The sequence below is a fragment of the Ctenopharyngodon idella genome, chromosome 2 (assembly GCF_019924925.1).
Source record: "Ctenopharyngodon idella isolate HZGC_01 chromosome 2, HZGC01, whole genome shotgun sequence".
Lineage (NCBI taxonomy): Eukaryota > Metazoa > Chordata > Actinopteri > Cypriniformes > Xenocyprididae > Ctenopharyngodon > Ctenopharyngodon idella.
The window spans coordinates 11,152,680-11,170,532 of NC_067221.1; the positions used below are offsets into that span (position 1 = coordinate 11,152,680).

At 40.5% G+C, this 17,853-nt stretch overlaps 3 protein-coding genes across 8 annotated transcripts in view; 2 read left to right on the plus strand and 1 right to left on the minus strand.

The window, feature by feature from the left end:
* ctnnd2b (catenin (cadherin-associated protein), delta 2b) overlaps nucleotides 1–4,479 on the plus strand; it is a 91,706-nt gene extending 87,227 nt beyond the window's left edge. For all 6 annotated transcript variants that reach the window (XM_051883149.1, XM_051883151.1, XM_051883148.1 and 3 more), the window contains one exon: nucleotides 2,162–4,479. In XM_051883149.1, the coding sequence (XP_051739109.1) occupies nucleotides 2,162–2,407 (246 nt within the window). In that variant the 3' untranslated portion in view covers nucleotides 2,408–4,479. The remainder of the gene's footprint in view (nucleotides 1–2,161) is intronic.
* Nucleotides 1–17,853, plus strand: part of rgs20 (regulator of G protein signaling 20) — a 192,292-nt gene that overhangs the window by 137,478 nt on the left and 36,961 nt on the right. The window lies entirely within an intron of this gene.
* ankrd33bb (ankyrin repeat domain 33Bb) lies at nucleotides 4,622–16,784 on the minus strand. The gene is made up of 4 exons (XM_051883201.1): nucleotides 15,655–16,784; nucleotides 8,349–8,478; nucleotides 7,408–7,548; nucleotides 4,622–7,288 (listed from the first exon to the last, which is right to left on the minus strand). The coding sequence occupies exons 1-4, from the start codon at nucleotides 16,102–16,104 to the stop codon at nucleotides 6,474–6,476; spliced, it is 1,536 nt and encodes a 511-aa protein (XP_051739161.1). The 5' UTR covers nucleotides 16,105–16,784; the 3' UTR covers nucleotides 4,622–6,473.

Below are 17,853 nucleotides of genomic sequence, written 5' to 3' on the forward strand. Positions count from 1 at the left end.
ACAAGATGGATAAGCCATGTGTGACAAACTAAGTACACCCCATGATTTAACTGCTTATACAACCACCTTTAGCAGCAATAACTTGAAGTAATCGTTTTCTATGCGACTTAATCAGTCTCTCACATCGTTTTGAAGGAATTTTGGCCTACTATTCTTTACAACGTTGGTTCAGTTCATTAAGGTTTGTGGGCATCTGTTTAAGCACAGCTCTCTTAAGGTCCCGCCACAGCATTTCAGTCGGGTTTAGGTCTGGACTTTCACTGGGCCATTGCAACACCTTGATTCTTTTCTTTTTCAGCCATTCTGTTGTAGATTTGCTGGTGTGCTTGGGATCATTGTCCTATTACATGACCCAATTTCCGCCAAGCTTTAGCTGTCGGATAGATGGCCTCCCGTTTGACTCTAGAAGACTTTGGTATGCAGAGGACTCAATGACTGCGGGGTGCCCAGGTCCTGCAAAACAAGCCCAAATCATCACCCCTCCACCACCATATTTGACAGTTGGTATTGGAGGTGTTTGGGTTTGGTTTTGGCGCTGTGCATTATGGTTTGTTCAGATGCAACTTTGCAAACCTAAGCCATGCTGTCATGTTCTTTTTAGAGAGAAAAGGCTTTCTCCTGGCAACCCTTCCAAACAAGCCATACTTGTCCATTCTTTTTCTAATTGTACTGTCACAAACTTTATCATTTAACATGTTAACTGATGCCTGTAGAGTCTGAGGTGTAGTTCTTGGGCTGTCTGCAGTTTCTCTGAGCATTGTCTGACCTTGGGGTGAATTTGCTGGGACGTCCACTCCTGGGAAGATTGGCAACTGTCTTGAATGTTTTCCACTTTTGAATAATCTTCCTTACTGTTAGTAGAATAATGGACTTCAAATTGTTTAGAAATGGCCAAATAACCCTACCCAGATTGATGGCAGCAACAATTGCTTCTCTAAGATCTTTCTTTCCTCCTTGGCATTGTGTTAATGCTCCAGACCAGCAAACTGCCAAACTTCTGCTTTTATAGAAGCGATCACACTTTGGGCCGTTCACACAAGAACGCGTTTTTCTATTTCAATGCGCTACTTTCCCATTGTTTTTCTATGTAAACGCGCTTGACGGACGTGCATGACCTTACGCTCGTGTCTCGCTTCTTTTGCAGCGCCTTGCACATGAGCGCCACGTTTTTAAGATGCTGTGTCATGTTAAAAGAATTTCAACTTTAAGGCCCGGAACACACCAAGCCAATGGCGTCGAAAGCAGACTGCGGGGTTGGCTCACCGGACGGCCAAGTAGCACGTCCATTCTGCGCCTGTGTAAGAAGAAATGCCTTTCCGTACCAGCAGGTGGCAGTAGCTGACCGACGAGCTCAGACTCTGATTCAACATGTCGAATCAGCCGAAAAAAAGCCGACGAGGACCAACTTCAGCCGACGGTGCGGAACACACTGAGAAAGATTAGTCGGCCGACGAACAAAAACTGCCCGACGGCCAACCGTTGGCTTTGTGTGTTCCGGGCTTTACACGCAGCGCCGCTTATCAATGTCAGTTCCAAAACAGTGGACCAATCAGAAGAACTCGTAGGCGGGGCAAGTGTTGCGAGCTTCTGTTTACAGTAGCAAGTTATCATGACAACTGTTTTATTTGACGGCAGCATGGAGGAGGAGGCGCTCATTCTTATCTTATTTTCTTTTTTTCCATGTCAAAACTCGTATCTATCAATTCTGCTATTGTTTGTCTATTATTTCCGTTATTGTCGTTGTTGCATCACGTCTCAAAAGTGCATCTCGAGACCCTCGCATTCTACATGTGTTGTTGTTCTTTACCTAATATTTACCTAATTTTAAGACCTGCCATTATGTCCTGATACATAAAACCATAGAATTCAAAGAGGGTGTACTTTCTTTTTCACATGACTGTGGATTAAAATGATAATTAAGCCAATTAATCCCTATGATTTTTTTTCAGTTCCTTTTTGGTGTGGATGAAGTACTTGAGTCTTTTTGATTGCACTGTGGGGGTGCCGAAAACAAAACATACGTCCATTGCTGTTTAATTTTATTACACAGAAAGCAAGGAATGTTCTTGATTTGAATTGTAAATTAGATTCTTAGTTTCTGAACTACTGCATAACACATTTATGTCACTTACAGCCCTTATGCTCTCATTATTTCCGTCAGGTCTCCGCTCAAGGCAACCCTCCAGAGGCCTACCCTCCCTTCCAAACTCCCCCAGGAGCCAACTTCGAGGAGCCGTATTATGAGGACCAAGCGCATAAACGCCCCCCACCTGCCGCCGACGGCACCATGCACCTGGGACTGAAGTCCACGGGGAACTACGTGGACTTTTATTCGGCATCCCGCCCATACAGTGAACTCAACTACGAAACGAGCCACTACCCTGCCTCGCCGGACTCCTGGGTGTAGAGGCACAGAGGCAGGCTGGAGGCTGGCCTATGGACACCATACACAGAGACCAGCCCAGCATGTGCATGAACACTTGTAGACATCTCACACGCGTAAACCTTCAGTTCGGTTCACTGCTTGCACCACAGTGGGCTGCCACTCGGCCAGTAAGCGAGGTTAGGAAAGTGCTTGAAGAGAGAAGTTTTTAGGAAAGAAGCTCAAGGAATGTGTTTTACCGAATGGACCACTTGAACTTTCGTGTTTTTCGAAGCAGTGGAGGGAATCGAAAGGTAAACGGGAAAGTGGAAGATGCTGTATGTGGCGCAGAGGTGGGACAGTTACGTGAAGCACAAAAATCAACATTCGACACAAGCTAAGGAAGTAGTTTTCACACATTTTTTGACATTTCTTTATGTTAAACCATGCTTTTTATGGAGTGCTCTGTTACACTCTTAGCCTTTATATATTTTATTTGATTTCTTTTTATTATTTGCTTGTTTTTGTACCTCCTTTTTAACTTCTTAAGTCTGGTGTAAAGTACTTGTTGTATATTACAGATGTAGATACAAGGTGCATTGTGTATATTACGCAAAGACTACTGTGTCCTCCCATGTGGCTCAATATATCATTTTATTTTCCTGTATTTTAAAAGAGAGAGGAAAATACAGTCACTGAACTCCAGAGTCCTGTTCTATGGGTAAGAAAAGCATATAATTCAGAGGTGTCGTTTGCTCTAATGTGTTTTTTCCCCGTTTTTCTGAGAGGAAACTACTAATAACTGACGACAGAGCATCACTGCCTGGACAGAGTTTACCACCAATAATAAGAACATTTTCAGGCCTATCTGTCAGTTTGTTTTCTTTTTTTCCCAACTGTACTGACGTGAAGACTGGTCATTCCACAAGCCATCGAGTGATCTGTGCTTAGTTATGTGCCAAATGTGGTAATCCCTGACCCAAGGGGTACTATAGAGCTGCCGTTGAAGTTACATTTAACGACAAGTCACTGGTTCTATCGACGCCTGTTTGTAAATGCTTTTTTTAAATGTGTTTCAACAGCATTCACACTGTAACAAGAAATGGAGGGACACGGTCTTTGACAGCTACTTCCCCTCCAAAGATGTACAATTAGTTGACGCTGTGTTGTAAAATAGACATTTGCAAAATCTGCTTTTTTCTTCCAGAAAAATCAGTGGTTCTTAAGCTCATCGTAGACAAATCTGTCAATAGAGTATGGATATATATATTATATAAATACAAAATATATATATACTTTTTATGTGCAGATGTGGATGTCACCTAACGCAGAAACATTGCAAGGAAAAAATGCTAGTTAAAAAAAGCATAGGGTTTTGTTCACCTTAATTTCTAACCAGATGTTGACCTCCTGTTGTCATGTTGTTGCTGTGTAAAAGAGGCGAGACCAGGGCTCGGTGAGGGCAGATGTGATAAAGCTTCTAATATTGACTTGAAAAGGTGCTAAAACAATGCTCTAACACCTTTTGGCCTATGTTGCTACCTTTTATTAATGCCTTTTGAATGTTTCATGTCCTTAGTAAAATGGATGCCACTAAAATTAATAGCTTTGATCTAGAAGGAGAGCTGTGCGTATAGACACACCTCTTGATTTTCATTTTTTCTCGCTTAGGTAATTGCCTATACCTAATCTCAGGTCATCTTATTGCAAGAGAAAATGGGTGAACATTCCTCTATTGACTGAACGGAGAACAAAGAATGACACAACCCTATAATTTTTATTATTTTTTTGTGATTTTCCAACCTTAAAATTAAAATCTGGCGAATTTTAGGACGGTATGATGCTAGCCCTGGTCTTCCCTTCATGTCAATTTACACTTAGAGGTAATTGTCAGATGCAAGGATTGAGGATAATCCCTAAACTCACATATCTTCAGCACCATCGATAGTGAACGTCTGAGAACAAGCAAAATATCTGTGAAAATGTAGACATATCAGACAACCTGTATTGAAGATGTAAGTAAAACTTTTTTTCTGTTGCTAGACAAAGTGTTTGAGAGAATTGTGAAACTTTTTAATGCCAGGTTGCAACTGCTATATAAACTAATGGAGAATCACTGTTTTGTGATTTATTTCGTTCTGTGTCTTGAGTTATTTCTTCCTATATCGAGGTATTCTTAGGGAAGATCTGACATTGGCATGCACTTTATTGCCAGGTTTGTTTTAAAATATATATATATATATATCCACTTGTATTACATCCAAACCACTTTATTTTTTTATTTAAAAAGATGCTTTCAACACTTTAACAGCACTGATTTTTCTATGTATTTTGTATTGATTTAGTCAACAGCATTTATTGTGTTCTAGACATCAGCACTAACACATAAGAGATTTCTGTTACCTTGTACTGGCGTGAGTTTTCAATTTATTGTATTTTTGATAGAATTCCTAGATAGCTATCAGAGGCTAGGCGGGCAAGCTGCGAGCTCCTGTTAGGGTTTCATCACGACTGTTTCATTACCATTTTCCCCACAGAGAGTTATTTTGACATTGACAGGGTATGTGCTTCTCACTTTGTCCTGAGAACCAGTCTGCAGTATAAAAAAGTGTGACAGGCGCTAAACGACATATCATGCCTACAGCTCTGAAACACCAAGCCCTCCACGTCCATTCATTTCAATCTCATCAATGCTAATGCGTAATAAGATTATTAATCCATCTACAGCTCAGTTTGATGCATAGAAATGTGGTGATGTTATGATGTGAGTGTTGATTTTATTGCTAATGTAAGTGTGTAAGACCGTGTCGTTAGATACGAATATTAAAGAAATGCATTTTGAGAGCGGAAATGGCCACATGTCTGGATTGTGTGTTTTGAGAACCTTACCTTAACTGACTAGATGTAATACTGACCCCTACTGGAAGTTTACTGCCCAACACTCTGCATTGCTGGTACGGGTGCACCCCTTATAACGTTGACTGCTTTGTTATTAAAGGATTTTAACGCTATAGTTTGACATATTTATCACTGACATGTCTAATAACAAACCGTATATTTCAAATCTCCACCAATATGTGACTACGAGTACGAGCTCTCTCTAGCACTGTCTATTTGAGCTGATTTAAATATGTTTCTCTTTACAAACTGAAAAAAGACCCCTGTTTTCTTATTTAAAGAGTTTACTTTTTTGTCAATAATATCTCATTTCATTATCAAATTAATTCGTCACCCGGTTTGAACACGAGTGGTGCTCACTGCAAAGGCAAATGATGTCCAACTCCCCCTCGCTGGACCCAGAGCCGTTAAATATGTTTTTCAACGGCTCTGGCTGGACCTATTTGGTGGGGTAAGGTTAGGGTGTGGCTGGACCTTCAAGCTCCACCCATATACGGCCCGGGGCGGGGCTGGATATCAAGCTCCACCCACTGGCTCTGAACATAAGAGACTGTAGACGTTAGTCAGGGTAGCGCCATTTTTTTTATTGAGAGGAACGAAAACGAGTCTGTGAGGGACATAATACATTGCGTTCAATGGATTGTACTGTTGTTTAACAACAATCAAATTGTTCAGCTCATGAATGTCTTTCCAGGGGGGAAAAAACACCATAAAACAGTTTTAAATGTTGTGAGTTGTGAAAATTATGTGATCTAGGACCTTTATACAGTTCTTGCAAAGACTGTCTATCCCTTACAGCCTCGTCTTCATCTGTGTTAAATTCAATATGGTGTCTAACCTGACTATGGTCTATTGCATTATTTCGGTGTTATGAACGTCCTTGATAATAATGTTATTTATTATAGCTTCTCTATATAACACTCCCTTTCATAAATTTCAGAGCAATATAAAAAACAGAAATAAAAATTTCTGTGCATCAAATTTCAAGTATGACTTGGCTCAAAGATGAAATAAACATTATGTCAGGTGATTCTGTAAATTAGAATTATTATCACTTAAAAATAATGTATCAGACTAAAGATTATAGAACTGAGGAGTGAAGTCCATGGCAGTCTTAAAAGAGTAGTGTACAATTTGTGCTGACCCTCACACAGAACACAAGCCTTCCCAGAGGAAAACATCCTTAAAAAACATTAAGGCATCAAAAGCCACATCACTTTTTCCTCCCGATTCTCAACCTATCCATCTTTTCAGCTTTCTTCTTCTCCTCCTTCAGAGCTTTGTACCTCCATTTAGGGATCTGTAGTTGTGACGAGTCTTTTGAAGCCCTGCGCGGCGGCCGCTCCGGCATGTACATGGGGCTAGGAGCTTTACACAGCATGACTTTAGGTACCACCATTCCAGGACGCACACTGCTTCTGCGCATCATGTGTAGGGGCAGCAGACTGCTTCTCCTCAGGGCCACGCTGGAGGCCATCGCTACGCTATGCAGTAACTGTGGCTGCAGACTGGCGCGCCGTTCCTGCTTCTTCGGCACCAGCAGCACCCTGGAGTTCTGGAAGAGCCGCTTGTAGTTGTTGAAGCGATCAGGCCCCAGATTCTTCAGCTCAGCAAGACGCTGTCTGCGGAGGATGTCCTGTACAGCAGGGCGACGTTTTCCAACACACGGAGGGCTGCCCGGGCACACAGTGTGGCAGGCGGTGGCTATGAGTGGGCTGGCTAGCGCTGTGGTCATGCGCACCATGTAGTCCATGACGCCTTCATCTACGGGGTTGGTCTTCATGCTGATGGAGAACAAGTTACAGACACACTCGGAGAACTTCTTCCAGCAGGACTTGGGCTCCTTTGATTGGGTCACCAGTTCGCTTAGCATAGGCCACTCCATGCGGTAAGAGTCACAAAACTGTTCAGCACATGGCTGTTCCATCAGTCGGGATATCAATTTGGCGGTCTCGTAGCGGCCCGTGAACATGGCCCATTCCCATGGAGTCAGCTTACGGCCAAAGTCCCTTGCTTCAATGTCTCCCCCTTCATAAAGAAAAACATCAGACAAAAGGAAAATTAATGCCTACATGAAGGAACAAAATGGAAGATTATTGCATGAACTAAATCAGGAGGCCATATTCATTTTTCAGCTGATATTGTACCTGTCATCATGAGAGACCGCACGCATTCGGCTCGACCCTGCATGGCTGCTTTCATCATTGCAGTGAAGCCGTGGCAGTTCCTGCGCTCAGTGTCAAGCCCGGGAAAATAGTTCAGCAGGTAGTTGGTAATCATACTGTGACCTATAATTCGGAAAGACATAAAGAAGACATTTACGTTTATGCATTAGGCAGACACCTTTATCCAAAGCAACAGTATATGAGTTTATGCATTCCCTGGGAATCAAACCCATGACCTTGACATTGCTAGCAACATGCTCTACTGTTTGCGGTACAGGAATACAGACACTATATAAACAGTATTAACCTGTTCTAACCATCTAAAAGTAGATTTGTGAAGGTGTCCCTCAATGAGGTTGCTAGGGGTCTGCTTACTGGAACAAGTTTGTGATATTCTCGTCAGTATACCTGCTGCTTCATTCATTCTTTGTATAGGGGATTTTTTTTTCTAACTCAAGTGTTTTTAAGGGAGAAAAAAGTAAGTTTGAGCCTTTGAGATGCAATTTCCTTTGAAAAATATCTCTCCTGAACAAATGATTTGATGTGTGATTCATGTCTAACAGAAATGATGCAGGAGTTATGCGTTTAATACCTAAGGTTTGGGCTATGTTTAAATTCGTAGTCTTTAAATTTTTTAAATTTCAAGTCAAGTCTGGCATAAATTGGATCTTCTAGTGTATGCCAGACTCCAATCATTTAGACCCTTTCTTGCAAGCTCATATTCAGATCTGCCATCCAAAAAACAACCATCGAACTAAGCCAAGACACTATCTTACAAGTTGTTTTCATTAGTCTCTTTCACTCGGATATGTCATAATACTAAGAAAAAAATCTCTCACTACTTCTGTTACTGGGAGAGTACTGGGAGTTATTGATCGTAATTTTATTGCATTTAATAGATGAATTGCTGTCACTTCCCTTACCTGCTTGTGCAGCAGTCATGAGAGCTGTATTCCCTTCATTATCCTGCCAGTTCACGTCCACATATGGACACTGAGAAAGTGCAATGACCACATCCACATAGCCCTGGTAACACGCCACAATCAGACCTGTCTGTTAAGCAGTGGAGAGGAAAAATATGAGTCATCTCCACAGTCATTTTCCTGAATGTCCATCATTACTGCAGAAGAAGGTGTTTAACGTGCAAACTGCAGAGGCATTGAAGCGGTTGAACCCTGCTATATAGCAGTTCATTTAAGGGCAGGGATTGTTGGAGGGTGAGTTTCCAGATCCAGAAAGACATGGGTTTGGTGGTATTATTTATGAGGTCGACGAGCTCTTGATCTTTAGAGTAAATGTGTCAATTGGTGTTTTGCTGAAGCATAATTAGACTGGCAAGATATACTGTAGTTAATATTACTGCAATATAACTATTGCACATTTCTATGGGTATTTAAAGGTGAAATGTGCAATTTCTGTGCAATAAAAATAACAAGTGTCTATTTACACAAAGTGCAAATAGCCTATCATGTTGGCAAAGGCTATGTACACTAGCCCACCATTGTCTGGTTAAGCCAGAAAAAATGACATAAATGCTAGGCTCTGCCGCCATTTATTTGCTTTTTTTTATGATAAATCCCTGAGTGCCACTGCTTTCATAAAGGTCATGGTATTGCTATACATTGGTGCTACCGCCGTTCATTATCTGGTAACGGTAAAAGTGGTGTGGAGAGTAAATGCCTGTTCACACCAAGAAAGATAACTATGTATATATTAATATATATAGCATCAACAGACAATAACGTTCTGTTGTATACATATAACTATATGTTTATTATGCCGCTTTAAATGCTTGAGCCCTGAAAAATCAGAAGGTCAGGTGGATTCCTAAACCATCTGAGATCAGACGTCAGAGTTGGGGTGTCAGAAAAACAGTGGTAACAAGTGGAGAAAAATGGCAAAATCCACAGAATAAGAGAAATCTGGATGTCAGATTCGGAATGCAAAAAAGATGGTCTTTCTTTGGTCAAAGACGCCATTTGAAGCTAAATGCAGACATTTATGTTTGCAAGCCATTAAGCGGACAGACTGGACTGGACTGAACCTGCAACTATTACCCTACTATTAAAGCACGAATTTGGTGTAAACAATAGCTCAACATAATATTGATATATGCAGTTCATAGGGGGCATGATGTATTAGCCCTAGTTACAGCATGAAATAATATTTAAACCCATAACATGTTACATAGATAACATTTAAACCTATAACATTTTTATAGCCTATTACAGTTTTGACTTTTTTCTCGCATTTGTGATTTTTCTTCTCAGAATTGTGAGATATAAACTTGAAATTGCGAGAAAAAAGTCAGAATTGTGAGATATAAACTCAAAATGACCTTTTTACTCTTTTATTCCATGGCTTCCATAGACTGCTACTGCAGAACTGTCATTACCTTTCGATAATGGTTCACTCACATTGCGTCGATAACTGACACTACGGGGAAACCCTATCTCAGAAAATACTGAAGCCTGATTGAATCATGTCTGTGCAACTGCATAGACCAATGGTGTCTCAGAGCGCCCAAATGGGTGGGCCCATTTTCCTATATAAGCCGCCACTGAGTGCCATTTCATCAGAATCTTTCTCCTTCAAGAGCGAAGATCATCTCTTCGCAGACCTTAGAAAGATGACGAAGAAGAAGCCTACCTGCTTGCCATTTGAAGAGACCAGAAGCAGACTTGGCAGCGCTGATAGCGATCTCGGCTGAGACCAACGCCTTTCCCTTGTGGCCATCCAGCAAGTGATTGAGCGAGTTTCTCACTTTAAAAGAGTATATTTTCTTGCGGCATTGTTGCAAAATGGCATATGTGGCACATGCAGGGCTCCGGTGCAGTTTACCCGCAAAGACCAATGCCCCTCTTCAGATGCAAGTGATTTGGTCTCATTTAGGGGGTCCAAGGAGGATGACTGTGATGATGCCAATTTCCCTGGCCGCTTCAGATGCAGAAGAGTGGTCGAAACCCCGCTGAGGACTCTGCCACCTTACCTGAGAAGGAGCCAGATCATTTCTGGTCCTTTTCAAGGCCGTCGAGGAGCTGGGGTTGGAGTAGTCTCAGCCTCAAACGTCACGCCTATGAACTGTTGGCTGAAAGCCTGATGCATATGGCACAGAAAATTGGTTTCGAAGTCATCATCTGATTGGTTGAATTTTACAGGATTTCTGGGAGATGTGTGTTTGTCGCATCCTTTAATGGTCCATCTGGAAACCAAGATGCCGTGACGCCAAACCCCCTCGTGGAAGAAGAAAGCTGTCAAGCTTACAACTGTGACAATGAGCACTTATCAGGATCAACAAAATTAACTGTGACTGGTTGCATTACATGTCAGTCAAACGTCCTTTTGGGCTGTCTTTGGCCAATGAAAGCTGCGATAGAGTCCAGACCTTCTGCCATCAGTCTGAAGGTCTGGCTACGCGAGACTAGGATCAACTAAACGTTGGATTTTCAAAAGTATGTGAAGTATGTAAAGTTCATGGCATAGATTCTTTAAAATACGTCTTCGCAAGACTAGGGATGGACTAGTGGTCGACTCCGGCTTAGCCGCCTTGATCAAAGCAGGCGGTGTGCTGCCAGCAAGTCCCCCACCAGCACTGATTTTCCAGAGGTTCATGACCAGACAAAGTCATTGGGCGGGGCTATTCGGTTCACATACACTCATCAGCATCGTTGATGTCGTGGAGCAGAAAGGGGTCTGAGCGCGGAATCTTCACCTTAACGGACGGTGCAAAAGAATAGGGATAGGACTCGGGAAGAAATCATGTTCATGGATGCAATTATTAACGTTACTGTAGTATGAAGCAGAGCAGGACCGAGTGTTGTGGGAGCTGAACGAGGCCTCTGGAGCGATTGCGCAACATACGCCTCACGAGCAGCAGAACTTTTATTATGCCACAGTCGCCGGCGCCGCTTCCGCTTTTCCGGTCATGAGTATGAGGTAACGCAGCTCTGTTTATCATATTAGATACATTTGAGAGTGTTGAAAATGATGTTATAACTAAGATGCTATGTGCGTTCGCTCGGTGGCTGCTGTGAGACACTTGTTTGAGACACTGCAGTAAGATAGATCGATTTTAGAATATCATATTAAATGCTGGATGGCTTGTGTTGATAAATGGCATGCAATTCATTTTAAAACGTATTGTATGATGGAGAAAATTCTGTATTACTGTTATTTAAAATAAAGCTGCATCTGATTATGCTATGTTAGCTACTTCACAAAATAGTGTTTTTCTCTGAGGCATGGTAAAGCATGGTACTCGCAAAAAATCAAGAAAATTAGATTTAAACAATGAGTATTCTATCTATAAATATATCAAAACAGTTGTTTCCTTGTCTATTAAAACGTGTAATATGCTAAAGCGTCTTCAGTGTTTCCATGGTTTCTACAAAATAAAACCGGAAACTGAGGCAGACCGAGGGTTAACGCGGGTATGACGCAACTGACAGGTGACTCCTCACACGTCCCGGAGCCTTGGTTAAAATTGCAATTTTCTCACGATTTACAAATAGTTGGAAACATTTGGGATATTGTAAGTACTCAAGTGAACAAAATATATAACACTGGCCTAGTGGTTTTTGGGTATTTTACTGCAAAAATCTTACATATTGCACCTTTAAGTAGAAAGAATTTAACATATCGAAAAAATTAAACAGTTAAATACGCTGTAAATGGAGAATAAAAATATTCTTCTGTGTAATGTCTAACAAATGAGCATAACAAGCTGTACAAATGAGCATACAGAGACAAATGCAGTGCAGACATGGAGAGGCCCGCTCTGTGAATGCAGCATATGTAAAATCACAAAAGAATTCAGCAAATATAAAGCACAGATGAGTGAGGGTTATGAGGAAATAAAAACAAATGCATGAGGTCAGAGGCACTGCTTTAATAGTACAGAGCATCTCCCTTTTCTTGTGTGTCTCCAGATTGTGAGTGATTATAGAGCACTACAGGCAGATGGTAAGCCCCATAAAGACTATTAGCTAAGATTTAGTATGGAGTTCCCTCTGGGCTCAGATCGCTTGTCTGTTGGCATTTATGGTGCTTAGCTCCAGAATATCAAGAAACTGAATATGATCATTGCTATAATTCAATCGATATGCAGCTAAATTAACAATTTGTTTTTTAAAACATAACTTAGGACTCGTCTATATCTCTTAGCCACCATTAAGGCTCCAATTTTTGTTTTATTTTTACATTTATCTCTCAATATTAAAGGTTATTAATAGGTCAACGGCCTGTAATATATGAGAAGTAGCAATTTCTACCTAGTGGTAGATCCCAGTGACACTTCATAGGGATCACATCAGGTTACACAGCACAGTCTTACGGGGAGGCGAAATGTCACGCTGTCGTAAGATGATTGAGAAGGAAAGCCTCTATAACCTCCTAAAGCTCCCCCTCTCAGGATCAACAGAAGTTCAACAGGGAAGGTGAATACAAACTCCAAGGTGAAATATAAAACATTAAGCTATCAAATGTGCATCCCCACAGACAGCAGATTTCCTGAACCAAAAATCTCGTATTTTTCTGTTTAATTATCAACACTGCAAACAGGTTGAACATTGCCGAGACTGTTAAACAGGATCATTAAATATTAGCACTTAATGGTGTTGTTAAACTGTGCTGCACATATAATTTCCCCTGTGCTAATGGCGATAGAAAAAGATTTGTATTAAACAAATTATCAGGGATTGTGTTATTTGAAAGACATTTACATGCAAATGGGTTGTAGCATCTTAAAGGAGGACTACATGTCTTTTACTGCCACAGAGCCTGCTGCTGTGGGGAAAACAAGAGCCTTTTCTATCATGTGTGAGTAACCGTTTGTTTCTGTACATGTGTTGTTTCTGTTTGCATTTAGAACATTGAGTTTTCAAACTGTGTCGTCTAAGTTAAGAGTGAGTCATAAGCCAAGTGTACAGTCCTATTCAGCAAGGATGAATAGTTAAAGATGTTTATTGACAAATTCAATGCTTGTACCAAGCGGCAAAGTGCACCATAGTATCTTTTTCAATACCGACATGGTGCCATTGACTGCAGAAGCACAAAAGAGGGGGGCAATAGGTGATGCTTCATTTATTATAGGCTCTATTTTTAGGAAGACAGACACGTTTTGCAGTAGTCAATGCAATTTGAGTTCAAATGATTCATTGAGGAAGGAAGTCAACTCAATTTTCACATATAATTTAGCATGACAATGGGTGGCAGATTCAAATTTAGACTTTTATGGCCAGCAGCTAGACTCTTACATTATAAGTTCTGTGCTTAATGGACAAATTAGGGTTTCTCTCATATGAAATGCCGAAAAAATCCCTGTCTAGGCAGAGCATTGCAGTATTTTGACGTCTTGGAGAGCCTTTTAAAAGCTCAGGCATGATTACGATCTGCTTGGGCTGCATTCAAACTTCAGTCTGTTCCAGGGCTTAGCTGGCTGGTGCACCAATGAGATTTCAGCTGTAGATCACAACACAACTGGACATGAAGTCAAGACAAAGATTTGACTTAGAAATGCCATGAATCTTTTGGGAACAGAACTTTTTTTGTCGTTGTTCCATTTGGGCATACACAATACGTATTTTAGCTTTACTATTCGAGTATTTTATTAGTTTTATTATCTCTGAACTTTTCCATGGACCCCTTGAAGCCCCCTGGACACCCGTTTTTAAACTCCTGGACTTGATGACCCAACCATTTAAATATATTGAAAAAATGGTGGGTGTCATGTCAATGAAATCCTAGTCTCAGCCTCAGACGTCATGCCTATGGACCGTTGGCTGAACGTCTGGTGCATATGGCACACTTAACTGGAAACATTTCAGGATTTTCAAAGTCGTCATCTGGTTGATTTAATTCACAGGATGTCCGGGAGATGTGTGTGTCATGTTCTTTAACGGTCTGCCTAGAAACAAATGCCATGATGCCAAACCCCCTCATGGAAGAAAAATGCCATCGTGTTTACAACGGTGACAATGAACGCTTACCAGGATCAACTAAACACTGGATTTTCAAAAGTAGGTGAGGTTCGCGGTTCCATTGTTGCAGTCAACATGCACAACGTTCTTGAATTAATAATTTATTAGATGCATGCCAGTCTGTTATTGCTGGGACATCGACTTCACATTTTCACGCCCCTAAACATGACGTGGAACAAAACGAACTGTGATTGGTTGCGTTACATGTCAGTCAAACGTCCTTTTTGGTGGTCTTTGGCCAATGAAAGCTGCGATAGAGTCCAGACCTTCTGCCATCACTCTGAAGGTCTGGCTATGGGAGACTAATGAAATCCTAACTACAATCTAATATTTTTAGACTCAACACAATTCCACCATGTGTCAAGAATTCACATGTTTTGCTTACAGCTGCCATCCAAGCTAGATTTCTTTCCTTATAGATTCTGCCTTTAATGACATATTTATGTACGGTTGAAAGTCTCAGCCTCATGCAATGTCGATATTTATGGAGGAAGGAGACAGCCTTTGCGCCTGAGCTCATTCCCTGAGGAGCACTGCGTGGATCATGCATGCTTAAAGACTCTTTGATATGATAATAGCCTTGCATAAACATGACACTGTTATCACCCACATTGTCATAACTGTAAGCTTCTGAGGGCTAAGGGGAGTGAAAGGCCTTCTCCTAGTCAAGAATGGTATTCTTTAAACACATGATTTAGCTGAATGGATCCTGGAAAGTAATATGTTTATTATTCCAGTATTCAGAAAACTCAAAGCACGGATGGTAATGATAGAGATATTCCTGCAATGCATGAGTATGTTCCTGAAATTGAATTCTTTTGACTGATATGTGCTGCTAAAATGAAAACTAAAAGCCAGATGCAAGTGACAACTGATGTTTGATCCTTAGTCTTATTTGTGAAATTGTAAATAAAAGATCAATATAATATTTAAAGCTGAAATGTGTTATTTTTGATGTTAATATACTAATCTAGGACTAATATGCAGAGAGAACTATAAGCCATTTGTAGCTTGACTTTCCTAGAAAAGTGTAAACGCTGTAAGACACTTTTTTTGAGCACCTTGACCAGCAAAACTGATTCAACCAATGGCTTGAGTTCGGGGGCGGGACTCTCTGTTTGTCTGACCAATGATAGGGGGTGAGAGTGTTTGGGGAACATGTTTAAAAACAATTTCTATCATTCAGTTTGGTGGCATAGAAAGTACACATTTCACTTTTAAACATTCAAGAGCTAAACGTAGCTAAACTTACTCTGTTATTTTTGTCCACCTCTCGCACCTCCTCCTCTGTCACACCTTGTCTTATCATGATTTTGACGATGATGGCATTGTTTGAACAGCATGCTTTGAAGAAGCTGAGTGGCTCGGGGCTCTCAGGACTCGGGCATTTTTCAAAGTTGAGCGAATCATCAGGTGGGTAGAAGGAATCGTCTGACACAATGCTCTTGCTATCCGGTAGTTCAGAAAAGTCCAACTCCTCAAACTCTTGGTAGATGTCGTCATCATCATCATCATCATCATCATAAAGATGGTGGTCTTCATCATCTGCATAATAAGAGTCCTCTGTTGGCTCCACAGAATTGGAGCTCTGTATGAAGGACTCATTGTTCCAGCCTCTTGCTTGGTTGACACTGGTGCCATATTGGTGATCTTTGACCAGATGTACAACTCCTGCAACACCATTTTCAGTTATTAGCACCATTTAACTACCCGACTGGTGGAACACAAAAACAAAAATCTTGTAGGATCCAGAATGAGACTGTCACATAATGAATGGTAATCCTAAACTCCAGTTATTGACACGAGTAATGAAGAAACCCACTCGAACCAGTCAAAGACCTTTTCCATATCATATCCACTGCTCTTCAAGAACCGGTTGTACTTTTATCCACCCTCGGATTCTGATTATCATATACATACCCAAGCTTGTTTTTTTTCACCATTTTTTCTCCACTTGACTTGCTCTGTGAACCAATCTAACTCTTGTTGGAGAATTCACCAATAGCTCAAAGTGAGAATGAAGGACTTCCATCGGAAATGCTCTGACTGGCATGAGAAGAGAAGCCTCCTAATCGCCTTAGTCTCTGTCTCTCTCTCTCTACTCCTCCCTCCCCTTTCACAGTTACATGTGCTGAACAGTAATCTTACTGTCCGAGGAATCAATGCAGTACATTTTCCAACACAAATTTGCATCCAAGAATAAGTATAACAGTTCTCAACACAACTGATGCCTGTTCTTGTTCTGACGACTTCTATATCTTTCAGGACACAAGTAGCTGTGTACCATTATTATTACTCTTATCGTTTCTACTTTTAGCCGACTTTGATACTCACAAGCACATGCAGAGAGACTTTTCACACTTTGATAGCCTATATTTGACCGTGATCAACTGTTGGCTGCACAAGCCTCCTCGATGGATTAGTGGAAGGTTAATTGGATGCAGCAGAAATAACATGCTGTTGTGGATAAGCTGTTCTCTCATTTGCATCCTAAAAAAACCAATAACAAACATACCAACACATACGGTCACTTTCAGTGTTTTTGGTTGTACTAAGACTGCTGCTTTCTAACTACAATCTATGGATTATGTGGCTTTGGGATGATGTATTAAGGCATGTTTTGTACTGATATTTCTGTTCACAGCACATCCTAGAGGCCGTTTTGGGTAAATTATCCCAGAAAAAAGTATCCACTAGCTAAACCTTCATATGGTCACTTTAATATCTTCACAAAAGGTCACGTGATGTTTTCTAGAGAATATGAGAAATGACGCTTGCTTTAGTAATTTTGTTAGGTGCTTTTGTCATTTTTATTTCTATTTAGCTTTATTTTATATTCATTCCAGTTTAAGTAACAAAACTTAAACGTATGTTACTAGCTAAGGCAACATTTCTAATTTATATATTTTAAGTTGAATTTTTTTTTCATCTAATATTTGTATTTTATTTCAGCTTTATTTCAATTAATGAAAACCATTTTTAATAGTTTTAGTTATGAATCAGTGTTGTTATTGTTAAGATTTTTACAACTTAATAGCACTGTATTGTGGCATAAAGGCAGGTCATTCTGTAACTCATGACACATCTATTACATAACCGTACACTGTAAGAGATTATGTGACTAACCCACAATGCATATTAAGGCTGAAGGTCATGATCTTTGATTGAGCATCCAGATTGTGTACTGGTCACTCACATGCTTGTATTTACAAAAGTTTACCTTTATTTTACTGTGTAAAATTCCATTTTAAAGGAATTTAGGAATACAAAATGTACTGTACATCATGCCAACAACATATATGACAAGAAGTTCACCCAACAAAATGTTAATGCCCACATCAAATAAATCAAACAAACTAGCCTAATACAATAATGGGAAACCATAGCAAGTAAAAGCACTGGTAATGAAGCAAGAAATGTCCTAGTAATCTGTCGATCTACTTACTTGTAT

Bases quoted from the DNA above. Each gene is read 5' to 3' on its own strand.
- ankrd33bb (XM_051883201.1), bottom strand. From the start codon at position 16,104: ATGGTGCTAATAACTGAAAATGGTGTTGCAGGAGTTGTACATCTGGTC. The intron at 7,549-8,348 runs GTAAGGGAAGTG...TCCGAATTATAG, and splicing joins CATGACTGCTGCACAAGCAG to GTCACAGTATGATTACCAAC. The intron at 7,289-7,407 runs GTACAATATCAG...TTCTTTATGAAG, and splicing joins GCGGTCTCTCATGATGACAG to GGGGAGACATTGAAGCAAGG.